This window comes from Mesoplodon bidens (assembly GCF_964165515.1).
Source record: "Mesoplodon bidens genome assembly, chromosome: 11".
Classification (NCBI taxonomy): Eukaryota; Metazoa; Chordata; class Mammalia; order Artiodactyla; family Ziphiidae; genus Mesoplodon; species Mesoplodon bidens.
The window spans coordinates 7,771,413-7,794,368 of NC_138167.1; the positions used below are offsets into that span (position 1 = coordinate 7,771,413).

The 22,956-nt window shown below is 40.9% G+C and overlaps 1 protein-coding gene across 5 annotated transcripts in view; it reads right to left on the minus strand.

The window, feature by feature from the left end:
- STYK1 (serine/threonine/tyrosine kinase 1) overlaps positions 1 to 22,956 on the minus strand; it is a 48,809-nt gene that overhangs the window by 16,857 nt on the left and 8,996 nt on the right. For 2 of the 5 annotated variants that reach the window (XM_081250264.1, XM_081250266.1), the window contains exons 1-2: positions 1,556 to 1,725; positions 364 to 518 (exon numbers count right to left, since the gene is read on the minus strand). In XM_081250264.1, coding sequence (XP_081106390.1) covers positions 364 to 427 — 64 coding nt within the window. In that variant the 5' untranslated portion in view covers positions 428 to 518; positions 1,556 to 1,725. Of the gene's footprint in view, positions 1 to 363; positions 519 to 1,555; positions 1,726 to 1,984; positions 2,074 to 21,356; positions 21,392 to 22,956 lie in introns of those variants that run through there. The other 3 variants (XM_081250265.1, XM_081250267.1, XM_081250268.1) reach the window with 3 other exon arrangements.

Genomic DNA, 22,956 nt, shown 5'->3' on the forward strand with positions numbered 1-22,956 from the left:
ACCTGACTTCCCCTACCCATCAGTCTTCAGCTCACCCCACACGATCATCTCTTCCTTCTGATCCCTCTACCACAATTGGGATCAACTCCCTACTCTGAAATCCCAATGTCCCTGTCTCTTAGCCCATGAAGTATGCTATGCGCCTCGTCTCTCATTTTTCCCACTGAGATGGAGGATGCAGCACATCTGGATCTATGATTGCCACTCTCCCCCCTCCGCCCAAAGCCACTAGTGCCAATTCAGTTCTCACCATTGTCTTCATTTCTATTAGAAATCAAATGATCTTCCTTCCAGAATCTATTCAGATCTTAATCTCCATCATCCTAAACTCAGAGGGCAGATCTCTATATCATCTGTACTTACTACACAACTTGTCACTGAGACTGCATTCCAACAGCATCCGCGTCATGCGCCTCTCATCTCCCATTGCCACACTGCAGTCCAGTTCAGCGCTTGACCCCCAGAGGATGCAAAGAGCACTAGAGAATAATCCCCAAGGATTGAGTTGTTCTGAAAAACTAAAATAAAATGGAGCACACAGAGAATTTTAAAACACCTCTCCAAATAACGAGTTATTAAGTACACAGGTACCTGGAATGCTCCAAGCCACCAATTCATCTCTATCCAACTATCTGACATTCAAACTGGGAGAACTTTTTTTTCCTGCCATTTTTCTTATACAGCTAATCCAGCCCTGATCTGGTGTTATCCTTTCATGCCATTGTTTCTCAAATTATTTTAAAGGCTCCCCTCCCACCCTAGACTGCTGTTCCACTGGTCAAGTTCACGAATGGTGCACAACTGTGGTCCATGAGCTATGTGGGAAAGATCTATCTCTCTCTTTTTTTTTTTTTTTTTGCGGTATGTGAGCCTCTCACTGCTGTGGCCTCTCCCACTGCGGAGCACAGGCTCCGGATGTGCAGGCTCAGCAGCCATGGTTCATGGGCCCAGCCGCTCCGCGGCATGTGGGATCCTCCCGGACCGGGGCACGAACCCGTGTCCCCTGCATCAGCAGGCAGACTCTCAACCACTGTGCCACCAGGGAAGCCCAAGATCTATCTCTCTTACAGTCGTTAAGAAGGTCTAATTTTCTTTTTCTGTGTATCCCCTAATTTTTAAGCAAAACACAATTTCATTTTTATACAAAACTAATTCAGACAATGAATCCATAGTTGGCAGATTTCAAGAGAGATGAGTTATGCATTTGCTTTCCTTCTCTGAAACATCCCTCTACCGCATTCTCACTCCCAGTGAGCAGATAGCAGTTATCAATAAAACTATTTAATTCTGCAACTCTCAGAGCTTTCCCTGCCCATCATATACAGATAGACACAGACACTCATTCTTACCAATATTTGGATGAAAGCAAGTGTCAGTACTAAGCTGTCTTCTCTTCCTCTCTTTTTTTTAACAAAAAGGAAATATGTTCATATGATCCAAAAATAAAAATATAAAATTGTATACCATGAAAATCGTTTCCCCACCCCATCCTTCTCCATCTGTCCAGTTCCCAATTCTCCTCCAAGTAGACTATAGTTGCGAGTTTCTTGCTTACCTGGCCAGAGATTCTTTACATGATTATATTCTATATCATCAGCATATATTTCTATAGAATTCTATATAATCAGCATATATTTCCAAAAACCCAATTCTTTCTTTCTGAAGAGAACTGGTGGTCACCACTCTTCCATGTGTATAAAAACTTTATTTTGCCCTTGGTTAACTTGATTCCATGGCCAGCAAAGCCAGCTTCTTTCATTCTGATTGATCTGAAACAAATATGGTGATTTTTCACTGCCTAGGTAACTCTGAATATGTGATCCAGTTCTGTAGTGATTTAATAACAAGGTAAATTTTAGAAAATCATAACTGTAGCTTATACGATATTATACTATATTGTACACATGTGACATTAGCCATATTATGGTCCCGTCTGTTACATTACATGTTGTGTTTTATTATTAATACTAATAACCTCTAATACCTTATCAAGGCAGAGTATCTCAGTGCCGGAAACACATATGTAAAGAAACCTCCCAGCCAGCTGAGTCTTCTTTTCACTATTCCTGGAGTTGCATGAGTTTGTCTGAGGGGATGAGAGTTAAACAATCCCCTTACAGCTCAGAAGAGAGACAGGTGTGTGGCTGGTTGACAGAAACCTAAGTAAACAGAGGAGTAGCCAGGAGAAGGAACATCACAGAGAGAAAGGGAAATTCTTATCTGTGGGCTTGCGCATAGGGAGGGATCTATGAAGCCAATGAATGGTAAGATAGCAAAGTCCATCTCATCGAGTTTGTAAGCCTAAAGGCAAGGTGAAGGTTCCCACAATTCCACAAGACTGCATGAAAGGGCAAACACTTGTAAAAGGGCAAGAAACAGAGAGCCTTGAGAGGGCAGAGCGAAGAAGGTCCTAAAAATAAAACATTAGCTCAGCCAGGAGAATTCAAACATAATTTGCAAATGTCATTCTGATTCTTATTTTCCTTTCCTCTTACTTCCTTTTCGGTGCATTATCAGATGTAATTATTTTCGTTCAGGGAGCAGCCAGTTAAACGAGTTTGGATCTCTGGCGAGTTGGTTCTGGGAGTATAATCTCCCTTACCACAGTACAAGAGGAAAAAAGGGTCGGGCAGCAGCCAGCTCCAACTTGTGAGCTCTGCCCAGAAACCAAACTACACACATGCTGACGCATACTTGAGCACGAAATGTAAAGCCCTGTGCACATGTCCCCAACGTAGAGCTGCTCAGGTGGCCACCCACAATGACAGCACATGGCCAAACATACCTGTGGCCAAGGACCCAAGTCCATGCCTATCCCCTTTCACCTGGGTATCACACTTACTAAAGAGCCCCCACCTTGGGATACAACGTGACCTTCTATTGCATTTCCTGAGCAAGGTTCTCACCATCAGTTGTAATTGTGCTTAGACAGTTTATAGAGACTGAGCTTAACAACATGTAGCGGCCCGACGAAACTGGATGCTGAAGCAAGAAAATAAACCTATAACGTGGCGAGGCCCACTCAATAAATTGCTTTCCAGATGTTTGTATAATAAGGCCTTTCCGAAGATTACACTTTGGCTAGAGGCATCTATAATATACCAAATGAATGTAGAATTTTTAAGGAATACACGCCAGGTATACGCCTATATCCATGAACGCCTACACAGGAAACTTACCACACAAAGCCCTCCAAAGCACTTAGGTCACAGAATTCTTATAATCACTTGTAAGAACAGTATTTCTCTCCACATCATTTTTCTCTCTGCAATTAGTTGAATACTAACATTCAATTACCACATGACTTGGCCTGCCCACTCTGTGTCAAGCTAAGAAAAGCCATGGCTAGATGAAAAAACCTTCTGGGGTGGCCGTTCTTATGCGTTTGATTCTAACCCATCTGATTATTAGAAGAATGTACCTGACCAGCATTTCTGTACAATATGACCAGTACTCTGTTCCCTTCAACTATATCTCACTGGGTTAAAAGAAAAAAATATGTTTGCTACTGCTTCGTCTCTTAATTGGAGTGTAACGTCCTTAAGTATGTAAAACACAACCCTATATGCCTTATCCTTTCATGGCATTGTTTCTCAAACTATTTTTAAAGGCTCCGCTCCCACCCGAGACCCCTGCTCCAGGGCTCAAGTAAATGTTCACAGCACCTGTCTGAACAAGTGTGGTCCGTGGGTTATGTGGGAAAAGTCTACCTCCCCTATGGTCGTTAAGCAGGTCTAATTTTCTATGTGTCTCACTTATTTTCTAAACAAAACATTTAATTTCATTTTTATACAAAGCTAATTCAGACAGCGAATAAAGAGTTGGCAGATTTCAAGTTCTCTCTTTAGTGCCATGTATTATTATGCGCAGGGCATTGGAATCAAGGGTCCAAGTGAGGTTGTGAAACTGTTAATTCTGATAACTATATTTGACAGTGGAAAATATGTACATAGCTTGCCTAAAGTTTACACATATGTATGGTGCCAAATCTCTCAGGCAGGGCTGTAATTAAAACAATATTATTGCCTCATTTGTGGTTATCCTTCCTTATTTTTTCTCTTTTCATTTGCTCCTGACTTTCTGTTAGCATATTAAAAGATTTAGTTCCCCCGCCCCCCAAATCGAGAATCTAGAGGGACACAGAGCACTATGAAGGAGATACAAATAGGGAGAGAATGAGAATAAAATCGGAAGCGAAATCCACCCCAAATTTTTTCAAGACTGCAGTCTAGAGACCATAGAAGTGATTGATCACAACTGGAATTGAACTAAGTATTCATATTAGCTCTCCAAATTCTTACACATATTTACAATGTAAGTACAATGCACACTGCATCTTTGCATCTGTTTTATTATACACAAAGAAAGACAGTTCTGTTTGCAATAATAACACAACTCTGATGAGTGACATTTCTGTTCAGTTAGCATAATAATGTCCCGGACATAAACAGCGATTTACTCGTGAGTGTCCAGAAGAAACTCTTCTTACCAAAATTCATCTACAAATAGAACTTTAAAAATTAGATGCAGGGACTTCCCTGGTGGTCCAGTGGTTAAGACTCCAAGCTTCCACTGCAGGGGGCAGGTGTTCCATCCCTGGTCGGGGAACTAAGATCCTGCATGCCCCAGGGTGAGGCCAAAAAAAAAAAAAAAAAAAAATTTAGATGCATTCTCCTGTACTCTGTCTGCCTATGTGTTGTGAGAACTTCCTCAAAAGACTGTATGACACATGGTCCCGTTCCCATAAGGTGTGATTAAATCTGTTATGCCTGCCTCACCCTCAATCTTACCACCTGCATCTCTGCACAAGTGGATCTGCCAGCCATGTTCTCTTCATACAGACAAGTGCCCCGTTGCCTAGCTGGGCACTGTACTGGGTCAAGGGGGTTATTAGTAGCTGTGGGCTATGGGGCAGAGGACACAAAGACCCAAAGTGAGGAATATAAAATATATGGAGATGTCACCCCGAGACGGAGACCGTCTGCCTTCTGGCTCTGTCACTCAGCCTTCCCTTCTCTTCCCCCATCATCCTTACCCCTGAGCTGTCTAGCCAAAAAACTCACTTAATGGAGTGACAACGTTAAGTTGGAAGCAAGATAGAAAAGAACTGCTCAGATCTAGAGGATTCCAGAATTACTTATCTCCAACATTCTGAAAACCGAGCTGTCCTTCCTGTTTTCAGATCCAATAAACATATATTGATGAACTGCAGTGTGCATGTATCATGCTAGGCTAGCCACTTTCACACACAGGAGGAAACTGAGGCTCAGAGAGATTAAGTTCTGAATTAGGGTTTAAAAAAAAACAAAAGGCAAGTAAATAAATGTCAGAGAAAGGTTTCATACCCCAGTCTTTTTTCTTTCTTTTGGCCGTGCAGTTTGCGGGATCTTAATTTCCCAACCAGGGATTGAACCCGCACCCTCAGCAGTGAAAGTGCAGAGTCCTAACCACTGGAGCACCAGGTAATTTCCCATACCTCAGTCTTTTAACTACAAACCCAATGTTCTTTAAACTACTTCATTGGGACTTCCCTGGAGACGCAGTGGTTAAGAATCCGCCTGCCAATGCAGGGGACATGGGTTCAAGCCCTGGTCCAGGAAGATCCCACACGCCGCGGAGCAACTAAGCTCATGAGCCACAACTACTAAGCCTGTGAGCCACAACTACGGAAGCCCGCATGCCTAGAGCCCATTCAACAAGAGAAGCCAACGCAATGAGAAGCCCGTGCACCGCAATGAAGTGTAGCCTCTGCTCGCCGCAACTAGGGAAAGCCGGCGCGCAGCAATGAAAATCCAATGCAGCCAAATAAATAAATAAATAAATAAATAAACTACTTCATTACATGTATGTCCTTGCCATTCAAATGGACAAGACACATAGTGTCAAGAAGGAATTATGTCAGAATCCAAAACAATCATGGAAACCACAGTGCTGAAACTAAATTTCACCAACAAATATACCATAAATTGGAAAGAACAGGTGAGTAGTATCTGTCTGTGTGTTCTCCAAGGTCACCTAGGGGCACATCTGCATGTCTGTCTTCAAAATGCATTCTGAATATAAGTGTCGAATCAGAAATGGTTTCCAGTACTCACCAGATGATGGAATCCAGGATCATTTTCTTTGCCTGTTCATTTTCCTGGATCTGAGCCTAAGCCTATTTCTATCTTCCATTTTGGGGAAAAGGGCCTGGTTCCCAGGACTAGCTATCTTCCACTGAAAGCCTGAGGATCAGGAAGGGGCCAGAACCCCCAGGGGACACAGCACTGGCCTGATCATTAGAGTTGGTCTGCCGGGTCTCAGAGCGCCTCAGGCTCTACCTTTCTCCTGCAGCACACTCGTGAGAGGACAAGTAGATGAAAGGGCTTGCTCTCTAAACCCAGAGAATCAGACTTGCACAGATAACTCACCTTATGCCCAGTGATATCTCCTGGTGCAGATAAGGCGGAGAGGAGAGGAGGTAGCCAGAGAGAACCCCTCGTCCTCCCGTTCTTCTCAGATATGGAAGGATTGTGACTGTGCTGATCTCCACCCTCTTCCACCTTCCTAGAGACCTAAGGCTTGAAATGCACTTTGAACCATAAAAAAAGAGGCCCTGCCATGCTGCCTGGGAGTCCTGACCATGTTTAAACAAAATCTTTTGACAACAAGACACAGCGTCATCAGCTCTTCTTGCTTATTTTTACCTGTCAGGAATGTTTACCTCTTTGAGAATTCCTGAAATATACGTGATATACAGTAGAGATGAGGAAGCCTAAATTGTATCTTGGCTTCTCCTGAAAAGCTTGTTCCGAAGGGGAGGACATGGAATGCAAGATAGGCAGCCCCAGGATTCCTAGGCATGAGGTGCAGTGCTCACATCACAAACAGCATCAGATGTTAAATATCATTACAGACATGAACACATTTTATGTCCTTTGAGGTGTTATACAAATTCGAGACATTTTATTTTTATTATAATGATCATTTTACTTATCACATTCCCGATTCCATAACCCTCCATCCACCTCGTGCAAACCCCTAAAGCCCGGAAATTATATATATATATATATATATATATATATATATATATATATATATATATATATATAATTATATTCTCTCTTGCTGGCTATTTTCTCTTCCTGGGATTCCTAACCAACAGTAATTTCCCAAGCCCATAATAAAGATTATGGATAGGAAGGAAAGGTCAATGGCTTTTTAGCTCCTTTGCTGCCTCCCAACATTAACTCCCTGCAAGGCGCGGTCCACTCCCTTATTCATTCATTGAATATCAGTGACATGCTGGGCACTGTGGGTTATTACAAAAAAAAAAAATGGAAAGGCCAAAAACATACAACCAACACCTGCTCTGAAAACAGAGTTGCCTCTGATCCATTTATTCTCTCCTACCTGATGGACACAGCAAAGATGCCTGTATGTGCTGCTTGGGGCTTGTTTCAAATACTTTTGTTTTTACTGTAGTCAGTCACACTGCATTTCCAGGATCAGTCCCCATCTTTGTGGTTCACCCCGCTTGGCTTTTCCTTCTAAGGGGGAGCTTCTGGTACTTTAAAAATCTTTTGACCATTTCCCCTATAAGCGAGGAGATGTATTTTGTTGTCGTGCCACGCCTCCAGCCTTTTCTAACACACAGCCCTCTGCAGAGAGGAGGGCGGAAAGAAGACAGTCTGATTAATTGCTGAACACGTCTACATTTCACTACTTTATCTTCTTATTAGAGAAAAACTGAAGATGTTTCTGTTCACTGGACAAACACCTTATACCACATTGAAAGAAGTTATGCAATGAGAAAATGTGTATTTGTAGAGGTTGTGGAATATGTTTATAAGCTTGCCAATCAGGAGATGCTAATATGACAAACAGTTCACAGTTAAAAAAAAAAAAGAAAGAAAGAAGGAAGACAGTCTCCAAAAGATTGCGGGAAACACACACACACACACACACACACACACTTTCTCGTTCTCTGATAAATGAGTCCCAGATGCAGGCAGGCAGAGAGACAAATAGACAGGAGACTCCACAATCAGGAAATCAGCTCAGCTGCTGTTCACCTCAGTGCTTTGTCAAACAGGGTGTGCCCTTGTAAGGGCTCTATACACAGAAGGTAATTCCAGGTAAACAATAGCAAAGATGAAAAAAGCACCGGTGGGAACACATCACCACCTCATTCTGCACCGTCTATATACCGTCAGGAGCAAACAGTAGACTCCCCGCCCCAGGAGTGGGCCAGCGTGCTTCCGAGCTGAGCGGTCTGGAGTCCTGGGAAGTAGCATCAGCGCTGACCTGGTGCTAGGATTACAGAGCAGAGGTTTGAAGTTCTAGTTCTGGGTTCGTAGGTGATTCACTGAGCATATCACTTGACCTTGTCATTCCTTCTCTTCCTAATTTCGGGACCAAGACACCTGCTTCTCTCCTGAGGGTAGTAAAGAACTACAGAGAGCTGCAGGAAATGAATGACACCAGAAAAGGGGCAGGCCAGCCAAGAAGTCCCCACAACAGTAATTCCCCCTCGCCTCTCTCAAGTTCTGAAGGCTCCCTTGGACCTGCATCTTCCTACCCACATCATGGCAGCCCCAGAACCTCACAAGTTTTCATTCCTATCCCTCCCCTGCCTGTAATTTCTTTGGGGGTAATAATAAGAGAAGGAGCTCTGGAGTAGGGCTTCTATTTGAATCTCAGTTCTACTATTCACCATGACTGTGTATAAGTTATCCTAACTTTCTGAGCCTCTGTTTTTCCACCTGTAAAGTGGAGACAATAATATCTACCTTCCAAGGCTGTTGAAAAGTATATGGGATAATTTACGTAAAATACCTGGTGTCGTGCCAGGTCCATTACAGGCAATCCATATACAGTATATTAGTCTCTCCCTTCTTCACCTGTTTTCCAGGTTGGGAGGTAGTCACACAGCTGTACCAATCAGGTAAGCATATATAACTACAAATAAAAAAACAAAACAAAAAAACCATTATCAAAATATTTATAATATTTGTGGATCTAAGTATATGTAGTCCTGTGTTTGAAGCGTGAGTTAAAGTAATCACAAATTAATGTGGGTTTTAAAAATCTGCATACAGGGACTTCCCTGGTGGTGAAGTGGATAAGGCTCCAAGCTCCCAGTTCAGGGCGCCCAGGTTCGATCCCTGCTCAGGGAACTAGATCCTACATGTATGCCTCAACTAAGAGTTCCCATGCCACAACTAAGTAGCCTGTGAGCCACAACTAAGGAGCCCACCTGCCACAACTAAGACCCACTGCAACCAAATAAATAAATAAATATTTTTTAAAAAATCTGCATACACCAACAAGGTGTGATTTGACAGCCTAAGTATTACACCTGCTAGGAGGTGTCTGAATTTAACAATCATGTTGGACTTCCCTGGTGGCACAGTGGTTACGAATCCGCCTGCCAGTGCAGGGGACACAGGTTTGAGCCCTGGTCTGGGAAGATCCCACATGCCATGGAGCAACTAAGCCTGTGTGCCACAACTACTGAGCCTGCGCTCTGGAGCCTGCAAGCCACAACTACTGAAGCCTGCACGCCTAGAGCCCGTGTTCCACAACAAGAGAAGCCACCGCAGTGGGAAGCCCACGCACCACAACCAGAGAAAGCCCACGCACCGGATGGAAGAGTAGCCCCCGCTCACCGCAACCAGAGAAAGCCAGTGTGTAGCAACAAAGACCCAACACCACCAAAACTAAATAAATAAAATAAATAAATAAATCTAAAAAAAAAGAAAAAATAATCATGTTGAGGAAGGGAGATTTAAACATGGTGGATCAAAGAGCACAATGCTGTGAACAAAGGTACAAAAACAGATAGAATGCTATAATAAATAGTGATATAATTAATTAGTTAACTAATTAACCTCTGTCTCTAAATTCCTCAACTCCTTCTAGCTGGTTCCATTGATACCACCTATCTGCTGGCTCAGTCTTCACCCAGGTCCTAAACCCATCTTGACAGAGGCAGTAAGGAGATCAATAGTGATCAGTAGTGTCAGTTCCTTTCTCCCCTTCCTCTCACCATCCTCCCCAGTTTGAGAGGACAAAACCTCGATCCATTTTCACAAGGCATGTCTGGTTACCCGTGCTTTGGATCCAAGCACTCTCAAATCTGGGGTCCCATCCTGAATCCATCCTCATGGGTGGATAGGGTCTTACTGTCCTCTCTGCCTAAATCAATCCTCCCTCATGAGATTAGAACTTTGCTCTATACCCTGGTTACTGAGGTTCTGCTACAAATGGGAAGACATCTCCCCCCAGATAAACACCCCTGCCGGTCTAGAGCCTGAATCATGGCCATCACCCCATCACTGCTCTATTTCATGTCTACCCACACACCCCGGGACCTCTTGCCCCTGTGTTCTGTTCACGCCACCAAAAACCCAAGTTGCTTATTTTTGCCTGCATTTGACTCTATAACTGAACTGTTCATCTTTACCTACCGTCTACCTCTGCAACCTAGTTAGTTTATCTCACATCTCTTGCTCAGGCGATTGGTCGTAAAGCTGATGAAAATTAAGAGAAAAAAGTCACCAATGGATACAGGCAACATGGAGATCACTCTTGGCCATAGAAAGAGTAGTGTCAGGGCAGCAGCAGAGCCAGAGAGTGGTGTGGTTCAGGGAATAAATAGAAAGTGAGGATGTGGAGAAAATGTGTTTAAAAAGATGTTTAAACATCTCTTCTAAGATGTTTAGCTATGAATGAGAAGGCTAAGATAAGGAGTTCAGGGAGAGCTCTTATAGGTGGTTTGTTTGGAAACTTAGGGCTCCAGCAAGATGAGGAAGGGAACTAGCAACATCCCAGCATGAGGTAATATTTTATTCTAAAAACAAAACAAAACAAATCAAACTTTGAGCCCGAGAGGCATGTTCTAAGCCTGAATATATGACAAAGCCTAACACACACATACACACACACACCCCTACCCAGACACACTCACACACAATGACACTGAAAAATAGAGAGAAAGATTAATAGAACACGTAAATATCCTATAAATAAAACGTATATTTAGAAATTTAATATAAAGAAGTCAGCATGAAAAAAACAAGCAGATTCTCAAACTTGGGCTGTACATTAGAATTTTTAGTGAGCTTCTAAAAAAATACTAGTACTAGTGCTGGAGCTCACCACCCCCCAACCCTGGAAGAGATTATGATGATTATGAATCCAGTAGATTATGCTTTCACCTATCAGCATTGAAAAAAGGAAGAGTATCTCCATGTTTCCCAGGAGATACTAAACTATACCTGGTATTGAGAAGTACTGAGATAAATTACGCATTATATGAATTATGCATAATATGCATATTATGAGTTACTCATTTGGCAAAAATACTTTAGATCCTTGCTTCATCCCTATGTAAAAATAAATTTTAGTTGGAAAAATGACTGTAGGTTTTAAGAAACATAAAAAATAACAGTATAAGTTATATTGGATTGGCAAGGACTTGCTAAATTTTAAAGAAAAGATTCTTTCCAACAGAAAAAAAAAAGAGATCAACCAATGAACAAATAAAAGCATAGAAATTTTATAGCAATAAATAAGAAAATCATTAAGATGCCAATAAATAAGTGGCCATGGAAAATGAAAAACTGAAGAAAACAAATTCATCAAACCAAAATGTTTAACAAATATGGAACCACGAGGGAGTAAGATTAAAGATATTCAATTTAACTAGTAATTAAATAATACACATTAAAATAAAAACAAGATGCAATTTTTTTTTGCTTATCCACTTGAGGAAAAAATGAAAGAAAGAACTTTGATGCACTGAGGAGACTTATTAAAAAGCTCACTCTTTTTTAGTGTTTTAAGGAACCTCCATACTGTTCTCCGTAGTGGCTGCACCAATTTACATTCCCACCAACAGTGCAAGAGGGTTTAAAAAAAAAAAGTCACTCTTTTTTTTTGACAGGTTATCAAAATTTCAACATTTACAGAAACAAATTTGGCAATATGTAAATGAAGAGCCTTAATGACATTTATAATTTTGACCCAATAATTTCTCTCCTAGGAGTCAATTATAAGAAGATCTTTTTTATTTTTAAATATTTATTTATTTATTTTGGGGTCTCCATTGCTGCACGTGGACTTTCTCTAGTTGGGCGAGCGGGGGCTACTCTTCGTTGCCGTGTGCGGGCTTCTCATTGTGGTGGCTTCTCTTGTTGCAGAGCACGGGCTCTAGGCACGTGGGCTCTAGAGCATGGGCTCGGTAGTTGTGGCACACGGACTTTGTTGCTCTGCAGCATGTGGGATCTTTCTGGACGAGGGTTCGAACCCATGTCTCCTGCATTGGGAGGCTGATTCTTAACCACTGCACCACCAGGGAAGTCCCAGAAGATCTTTTTTAAATGGAAGATGTTTCTGAACACAGACAAACATTTTTACTGTACTGTCATCTATTTCTCTTGAAAGCAAAAATATACATTTACTTCAAAATAATCCCAGGACTTGAAGGAGAGTGGGTGGAGATGTAAAAAAAACAAGATTGACCATGTGTTGAAAAGGGTTGAATTTGGGTGATTAATACATCGGTAGCCATCTTCCCATCCTACATACTTTTTTCTGTTTTTGTATAGATTTGAAATTTTCTACAATAAAAAAGATAAAAATATACACAAATTGTCATCAAAAAGAGTGTAATGGTTATTTTTTGTGTCAACTTGGCTAGGCCATGCTACCAAGATATTTGGTCAAACATTATTCTAAATGTTTCTGTGAAGGAATTTTTAAAATGAGATTAACATTTAACTCAGTGAACTTTGAGTAAAATAGATTACCATCCATAATGTGGGTGGGCTTCATCAAATCAGCTGAAAGTCTTAATAGAAAAAGACTGACCTGCCCAGAACAAGAGGGAATTCTGCCAGCAGACTACCTTTGGATTGAAACGGCAACTCTTCCCTGGGTCTTCACCTACCCTGAAGATTTTGAACTTGCCAAGTATCCGTGGATTTCATATATCTTGATAGATTGGATAGGTAGATAGATTGATGACTGATAGCTAGATAAATACACACACACACACACACACACACACACACACACACACACATACTTCTTGCTGATTCTATTTCTCTGGAGAATGCTAACTAATACAAAGAGGGATGTTAAATTTTTATATAGCTATAGAGTGGAAAACTATAAATACATTAACTTTATGTTCATGAAAATTTTTAATAAATGGGGAATTTTAATGGTAGCACATTAAATGATAAAAGCAGATTTTTAAAATATAAATATATAAGCGAAGACCACACCAGTACTGGTTAGAGGGAAACACCCATACAGGGGAACCCAAAAGAGAAATATATCAGAATGTTACAGTGACAATGGTGACAGTAAGATTGATTTTTTTCCTCCATTTTTTATTTTTCAGATAGTCTGAATTAAACCTTCATTATTTTATAATAAAAAAATGAAAAGGAAGAAAGTCTGGAAGGCAGAAAAATTTGAAAGAGAGACATCAAAAGAAAACTGGCTGAGGGCGACAGAAAAGACAGAAGAAAAACTCTTCTCTAAAATCTTCTTCTTAACTAATGATCAGAATTAAAGATAAGGTAGAATCACTAAGTCAAGATTTATGGCTTCAAAGAGGGCTCTCTTAGCCTAAAGTCAAGGTGAGGCTCTGAAGTTTATCAAGTCCTTTCTTATTGCTTGCTGGAGGCATTATCTTTCCTATCTGGGAAACAGCCAAGTTGGAACTTTCGGGAACAAAGTTAATATATCATCTTCATCAAACTGTGGTATAGTAGAAAGAACACAGGCACCAGAGATGGAGATGCAGAATGGATTTATCTCAATCTTGTAAAGCTTTGGTTTTCTAATTTTTACAACTGAGATCACATGACCACTTAGCTCCGAGGATTCTAGTGAGAATTAATAAGATTGTAAAAGTGTTCTTCAATGGTAGTAGTTATAAGTTCCTCTTCTAACAAAAATTCATGTGTGTAGCATAATTACTTTTCAGACCAAGGGGTCCAATGTACCGTTCCTGAATAATATACTCTACTTGACGGTCTCTAACTCTGATTACTACTGGCCCACCATGATGATCTCAAGAGAGTGTGGCTTTCCTTCAAAGCACTGGCATAAATGTGCATAAAGTCCCTTTCTTCTTAACATAGGCACAACATAATGAAAGTGCCAAAAGACTTGCTAAATGTTAAAGGAGAATAGTTGGAAAATAAATTCAGTGAGCAAAAAAATGCAGAACCACTGCATGTGCGCACACGAATATGGCGAATGTGGGTGTGGGTGAGTAGGATGTGTAGGCATGTATCTTCTTAAATAGAAGTGAGCGATTCTTCTATAGCTGGCCTGTTGTCTTAATATAGCCCCAGTGCAGCCCAACAGCTGGCCCCATCTCAGCCATCTGCCTTTGTCCCTTTCTTTCCTGCTCTGAACTTATATGCATGAGGAAGATGCTTTGTTTTTATTTTTAGATGCTTCCTTCCTTGAGGTCTTTTATATCTTCCACAACAAAGGCCAAAAAGGCATACTCCCAGGCTTCAGCTACCTTTCAGTTTTTATTACAAGTCTCAAAAGTATAGCCCAATGCATTTCTGAAACCCAATATACCCATTTCTGCTACTAATTAGCTGTGTACTCTTGAGCAAATTACTTAATTTCTCTTAAGCTTCATTTTTTTTCATCTGTTAAACTGGGTTTACAGTATTATCTAACTCCAAGAGTCGCTGTAAGAATTAAAGGATCCTTAGAACAATACCTAGCACATAGCAAACAGTAGCTATTATTAATTATTCCTATAATAATTATAGAAATAAAAATATTCCTATAATAATAACTATTATTATTATTATTCAAATTATGATATCTTCAAATGACCTCTCCTTTTGGATAAGATTTCATACCAGTATCATGACATAATAACACAATTAGAATACTCATATGTCTGTGTATCACAGGAATAAGAAAATTATTTCCTGAAATCTAAATTTAATGTATTCTTATAGTAAATATTATCAAGCTTCTACTACAATTTTCTCACCTTCCTTCTGTGAAGTACCTGATTTTTTTTAATCTTAAATTTTCTACTTTCGTGTTCTTTTTTATAAATTGCTTCATAGTTTTTAAATTTAAAACATCATATATTTACAATAAAAGTAGATAAAACTGATTGTAGATTTCCTTTCCCGGACTCTAACCCCCTCCCAGAGTTAAACCAGTGTGGCTGAAGGAGCTTTTTAAAAGTTTCAACGCCCAAGATGCATCAATTAAGTCAGAATCAGAGTCTCTGGGAATGGGAACAAAGTAGTGGGATCTGCTAAAGCTGTGAAGGTTAATTCCAGTATGCAACCAAGTCTGGGAACTCTGCCTTAAACCCGCATTACCTTCCTTTCTTACTTAATACAGAGGAAATTCACCAGACTCTAATTTAATAGATAAGGTTCTGGGACTTCCCTGGTGGCACAGTAGTTAAGAATCTCCCTGCCAGTGCAGGGCACACAGGTTCGAGCCCTGGTCCGGGAAGATCCCACATGCCGCGGAGCAACTAGGGCCATGCGCCACAACTACTGAGCCTGCGCTCTAGAGCCCACGAGCCACAACTACTGAAGCCCGCACGCCTAGAGCCCGTGCTCCACAACAAGAGAAGCCACCACAATGAGTAGCCCACGCACCACAACTAGAGAAAGCTCGTGTGCAGCAACGAAGACCCAACGCAGCCAAAAATGAAAAATATATATTTATTTTAAAATATACATATGGTTCTTTTTATTTTTTCATCTTTATTGGAGTATAATTGCTTTACAATGTTGTATTAGCTTCTGCTGTACAACAAAGTGAATCAGCTATGTGTGTACATGTATCCCCATATCCCTTCCCTCTTGAACTTCCCTCCCACCTTCCCTATCCAACCACTCTAGGTCATCACAAAGCACCAAGCTGATCACCCTGAATAGATAAGGCTCTAAATTGGCAACTATGTTTTAGTACTCTCTCTTTCTCTCTCTTTGGCCAAATATTATCATTCCCCTGGGTTTTAATTCCTAATCTATAACATAATGTATTGTCATCCTTGCACTACCTAACCAGAGACATTCTGACAAACGACATAAAACATATGAGAGGACATTTACAGTTTTAGAATAAAAGGATTTCAGAATCATGTTCCACCCCCCCACACCCAACACACACACACACACACACACACACACACACACACACACCACGCCCACTGCCATCTCTTCTGAAGTACCCTTGCTTCCCACACGTAAAGCTTTCCTACAGTAATAACTTGGGGATCTGTTAAGCTTTGTTAAGGTATTCCAGAGAACTTCAAGCCAACTCTGTCCATTGCCCTATCATTTATTAGTCATACTTTTTCTCATATATCACTACTAATAATCTTTAGGGAGACAAAGTTTAATGCACCTCAAAAAAGGTGATATGAGATTCACCTAGGAGAAAAATCTGATATCAAATGAATTTTAAATAATGCTATATCTGTACCAGCGTGGATGCCAGTATAATGAGGCCCTGGCATTAATCTTCAGGCTTCGGCTGCCTTCTGCCCTGGAATTCACCATATTTTCCTCACCCAGATTATTTCTCAATAGAAAGTTCTAGGAGAAACGTACAGTAAAAGGGAAGAAACCTCTCCTAATACAGGCAAAGGAGTCATGAGATCTAAGTAATAATTCTGGGTCAGCAAGTTCTTGCGTGTGACCTTAAACAAGTCAATTAACATCTCTTTGTCAAAGGGTTGTATGTGAAGGACCAAGAAATAATATGTAAATAGTAAAAATACAAGGCATTATAATGATTTATTGATATCCAATGGAGAATATTCAAGAAAGCAGAACTATGATGAAACCAACTATGCATAAAATATATTTACATAGTAGAAGAGAATTCAGAAGTGTAAAACCAGAGAAAGGTAGACAACAGGGTTTTTCTCTATCCTTCTAAGTAGGGAATTTAATACCTTATATCATTCCCTCAAAATGGGTATGCAGTCCAGTCCTTCTTCTAGAATCTTTATTTGGTGTCTGTCAACAGATTGAGATCTACAGAAAAATCAGTAACTGTAAATGCACCCCTACAAAGATGCAGAAAGCAGTTTAAAGCAAAGGGATGCAAATATTGCCTGAAATGCCTGCCACCCTCCTGGGTTCTTGATTTGTCCTGGGAATAAAAATGTGGCAGGGACATGAACTTTAAAGGTTTGCTTGATCTTACATTTTGAAATGAAAGAGCAAAAAAGATCCCAACAAAGACAGGACAAGGGAACAAAGATCATGAGGTTAGTGTCTAAATTCCAGAGGAAAACCCTCAGAATTGCTGCCTAACACATTCAACTGAACAACAAAAATATATTAAGTACTGTTCACCATCCCTTGCTCTGTTTTTTCTCTATATATCTCTCCTAACATATTTTGGACCTTTTACCAGGACCCAGGTAGCAAGATTAAATTCAGGTGTTGTATCCTTGGACCCACATTATCTTTCCTTCCTTTTCCACTAAACCCAGGCTCTTTTCACGAGAGAGCATGGAGCAGAGTTCAAACAATAAACCAAGTGAAGCAATCTGCTTTGGACTCCACCCTTAACTGATATTTATGCTCAGCACAGCTTCCTCGATACTGGTTTTTGCTTCCCGCTACTGCTTAGTACATTTTATGGCATATAGTTAAAATGACAAACACTTATACAGTGCTCACCATGTATTTGGTACTGTTCTAAGCACTTTACATATAGATAAAGAAACTGTGTCACAGAGAGGTTAAGTAACTTGCTCTAGATCACACAGCTAGTAAGCAGGGATTTCGAACTTCAACCCAGGTTGTGTGGCTTTAGCATCTGTGTTTTTACATTATACTATATACTGCTTCCATAGCAGATTCTCAAAAACTTTTTTCTTTTGAAAATTAAAATTACCTTTAGGGATTTCCCTGGTGGCGCATCGGCTAAGAATCCGCCTGCCAATGCAGGGGACACGGGTTCAAGCCCTGGTCCGGGAAGATCCCACATGCCGCGGAGCAACTAAGCCTGTGCCACAACTACTGAGCCTGTGCTGTAGAGCCCTCGAGCCGCAACTACCGAGCCCGCATGCTACAACTACTGAAGCTCGTGCGCCTAGAGCCCATGCTTCGCAACAAGAGAAGCCACCGCGATGAGAAGCCCGCGCTCCACAACGAAGAGTAGCCCCCGCTCGCCGCAAGTAGAGAAAGCCTGCATGCAGCAACGAAGACCCAATGCAGCCAAAAATAAATAAATAAATGAGTTTATATTTTTAAAAATTACCTTTAATATTGCTTCCGGTTTTTTTTTTAATTGAGATATAATTCGCATACCATAAAATTCATCCTTTTAAAGTATACCATTCAGTGCTCTTTAGCATTTTCAGAAGGTTGTGCAACCACACTGCTAGACTATTTTAATCCCCCCCCCAACAAAAAAAAAACCCTGTACTGGTAGCAGTCACTCCCCAATGCCCACCTCCCTGCTCCAAGTCCCTGGGCAATCACTAATCTATTTTCTATCTTTAAAGGTGCGCCTATTTGGGATATTTCGTAAAAATTGAATCATACAGTTTGTGACCTTCTGTGTCTGGCTTCTTTCACTTAGCAAGTTTTCAAGTTTCATCCATTGTATTAGTGAGGGTTCTCTGAGAAACAGAACCAGCAGGATATATAGAGAAAGACGTACATAAGAGGAGATTTATTATAGGAATTGGCTCACAAGGCTATGGAGGCCAAGAAGTCCCACAATCTGCCATCTGCAAGCTGGAGAACCAGGAAATCTGGGGCTATAATTCAATCTGAGGCTGGAGGCCTGAAAACAGGGGTCCCAGAGTCTGAAGCCCATATTTCTCCTTATGCCAATAACGCATGTCTTAATTACTGCAGCTGTGTAGTACGTTTTAAAATTAATAAGTCTGGGGAAATTCCCCGGCAGTCCAGTGGTTAGGACTCAGCGCTTTCACTTCTGAGGACCTGGGTTCAATTCAATCCCTGGTCGAGGAACTAAGATCCCACAAGCCGTGTAATGTGGCCAAAAAAAAAAAAAACAAAATTAAAATTATTAAGTCTGAGTCCTACAACTTTGTTCTCTTTTTGAAGATTGTTTTGGATACTCTAAGTCCCTTGTGTTCCCTCTTACATGAATTTTAGAATCAGCTTGACCATTTCTGAAAAAAAAATCTGGAATTTTGGCAGAGACGGCATTGACCGTGTCCATCAACTTGGGAGGACTGCTGTCTTAATATTAAGTCTTCCTACTTCCTACAGGATGTCTTTCTACTGATTCAGTTCTTTCATTTCTTTCAATGATATTTTGTAGTTTTCAGTATACAAGTCTCATCTATTGTTAGCATTTGCAGGTCCATGGCCTCTAAAGGTTAAATCAGAATTTGTGTATGGTTTGGTGATACCACAGAATGTTCTGTGTCTGAGAAAATCAGTTCTAAAACAGGCTGCACAGTACATGTCTCCTAGAAGCTGACCAGACATGCCTTATATAAGATAATAGAAGCCCACTGCTGATCTTTCTCATATCTGGGTAAGTCCACAGACTATAGGGCACCACATTCTGTAGCTCTCAGTGTCAGAAACCAGTTTCTTTTCTTTGACCTCCTGAGTTGGTCTCAGTTTCTTAGGTTGCCATGAATTGGCAGGACTAGAGACTGTAACAAAAGAGTCACATCTCTAAATTGTTAGCAACATAAATGTTTCTATAAACCTAACCTACAAAGAAATCCGTTCCCTGGGCACCCAACATTTGTTTGATTAAGGTTGAAATAGGAGCCACAGAGGTGCGGCCTCCAATACAGCTGTTAAACTCAGGTACGAAGATATGGGGATTTCCATCTAGCACAGAGTTTTATCCCAAGGTTCAGTGAACTTTTGCTGAGCGACTGATCTCACACACTATCTAGCTCTCTATAAGCCCACAATTTGTGGGCTTGCTGGTACTATCAAGTGTTTATTGCCCATCTGTTTGTAGATAACCTAAGCTCATACTTTTATCTGTAAGTCAGTTTGCCTCTAGTTCCCAGTGCATTAACTCAGTGAATTAAAAATAATCAATTTTAATATCAGCCCAAGAAAAGCAGACCTAGAAAGATAAAGGTGGTGGTGATGAAGGGGAGGTGCTTTACAGATAATGGCAAAATAGCGTTTGGTTCATCTACATGTCTTTTTTTTCCAATCCTAAAAACTTGGAGTGTTCTTCAAAGTTATTTATTTATTTATTTTTGGCCATGCAGCATGTAGGATCTTAGTTCCCTGACCAGGGATTGAATCCATTGCCCCCTGCTGTGGAAGTGTGGAGTTTTAACCACTGGACTGCCAGGGAAGTCCCTTAAGTTATCTTCATTTTTATGATAGCAAGCCATTCAGAATAACCCACGGCTGTTTTAAGGACTTCATCCTGCATGTGGAAACTAAGATCTAAGTGAAAAGGTGACTCGCCTAGGGTCAGAAAATAAATCAGAGATCTAATCAGATGTGGGACCTTCTGATCATGAATCCATTATTAGACCATCTTAAGAGTGGAACATGGGTGAGGACAAGAAAGACAGGGCATGAAATCAAGGTCACTTGGTGTTAAGGGAGCTATTTGGGCTTCAAGAAGGGACGCAAATGCAGCAGGTTCAACTTTCAGTGTCAAAAAGCCATTCTACTCCCACACCATAAACCACCACTGTATCTCCTGTGCCACTACAGACACAGCTTCCCTGCTAAAGAAACTATAAAAATAGCAACCCTGCCTTCCATTTCTTATTCTGCTTTACAGGTACACTGTGAGATGCAACATGAGCTCCACAAATGCATTCTAAACATGTACAACCAGAAGAGCCCTTTGAAAGCAACCAAAAAAGCCCTAACCTCCATAAGTAGCTGATGAGGAAACGGAGGCACAGGATTTAGGTGTCTTCCAACAGCTAATTAGAACTTAAGCTAAGACTAGCTTTGTGTGCCTTGAATGTCCATCTGGTGCTCTTTTACTGTAATTTTCCACCCTTCAAAAGGCTGACTGGACATTTGATCTCTTCTTTAAGTTTTGTACAGACGAGGATAAGAAGGAAGACCCTAGTTCTTAGAATTCATAACGTGTCTATAGTTTCATAGTTTCTTCTGCCTGCCAGGCCTTTGGGTTGTATATGCATCTGGATTAACCTCTGGAAATCTACCCCATACGTTTCCAAGGTTTTAGAGACTTTACATTCCAGTTGTATTTTCCTTGCTGGCACTGCAGGGCTTTAAGAATATTCTTGTGAATATTCTGCTTATTTACCCCTCCCCCAAAACTCATTTTGATTCATACTAAGATATCAGCCCCAAGGAACACTCAAGGGGTGAGGCATTGGGACCTACCGGGAAAGACCACGGAGGTAGGAGGCAGGGCAGCTTTAGACCAGACTCGTTGGATTTGTGGAACCTGCTTATAAGTCCGGTAGAAAACAAGGCAGTCAAGACAGATTTTCAGCATTCCCTCAGCTCCCCTCCCCCTTCCTTGAACCACAAGCCAAGCTTGTCACTTCTACTCAGATAAACAAATCCTTTCCTGCTGCTGTAGCCTCTAACTAGCCAGAGGCAGCACTGACTTTGGGTCTCAGCTGGAGGGGCATCGTACAGCATGTTGGCAAGGGTCAGCAGGCGATTTCCTTGTCTGCGCTAAGCTAACCCCATCTGACTTAAAAGGGACTTTGGAGAAGTTGATCCTAACGGCACAAACTAGGGGTGGCTGGGTCTACAATTGGTCTTGAAAACTGATTATTGTCAGAAAAAAAAAACACTTAAGATCATCTTCTCTAAGCTCCAAATTATCATCTTTGGCAAATATTTTTCCTCATTCAGGTGATAGCATAATATGAATGTAACATAAATGGTGTCTCCCAGAGTTGTTCAACCCAACACCCCACGTTTATCCAACAAAACAGTACATTTGGTTAAATCATTCAAAACGATGATCAGATGAAAACTAATAATTTTGAACTCTTCTCCAGGAAACTAACTGGCTTAACATATGAGTATTATATATGTATTATTGAGATTTTTCTATGGCTACAACGTACACTTCGAAACACATTTTTTTCTTAAACTTTAGCATCTGCTACAATTTATTCTTAGTAGAATTCTAACATAGCCTAGAATTATATATATATAATAATTTTAATTTAGCTCAATGTTCTAGAAACAGCACCATATTTCTATGTATTTTGTCACCTGACAACTTTAAGAACCACTGTTAACTATACAAAGATGGGGCAGTTTACTATGACTGAAGGTATAAGATGTTAACAGCTGCACAAGAAAAAAACTGAAGCGGGTTCCCCTTTCATTTATCATTCCTGCCAGTAATTTAGTCCATGAAAGTACAAAAGTATAGGTCCAAAAACTTCAACCACTATCTTCAAGTTGCTCTGATCATGCAATTGTCAAGAATTGGTTTTATTGAGGTGGAGTGGCCAAGAGGGTGGAGTAAAAGACCCTGAGCTCACCTCTGCCCACCAGCACACCAAAATTACAACTATTTACAGAGCAACTATAGATGAGAATGACCTGAAGACTAGCAGAGAGGAGTTTTCACAATTAAAGATACAAAGAAGGAACCACAATGAGATGAGTAGGAGGTGAGGAGAATGAGGAGAATGGTCTAGTCAAGCCCCACACCTGCAGCTGGGTGACCCACAGACTGGAGGTTAATAACAGCTGCAGAGGTTCTCACCAATGGGTGAGGTTCTGAGTCCCACATTGGGCTCCCAAGCCTGGAGTTCCTGCACCAGGAAGTTGAGCCCCTAGAATGCCTGGCTTTGCAGGTCAGTAGGGCTTGCATAGGGCGAGTTGCATAGGGAGAGCTGCCTTGGAAAAACAGACTCACTCTTAAAGGGCTCACAGAAAATCTCACAAGCTCCAAGCCCCAGTGAAGAGGTAGTAATTTTAAAGGAGCCTGGGTTAAGCTCATGTGCTGATC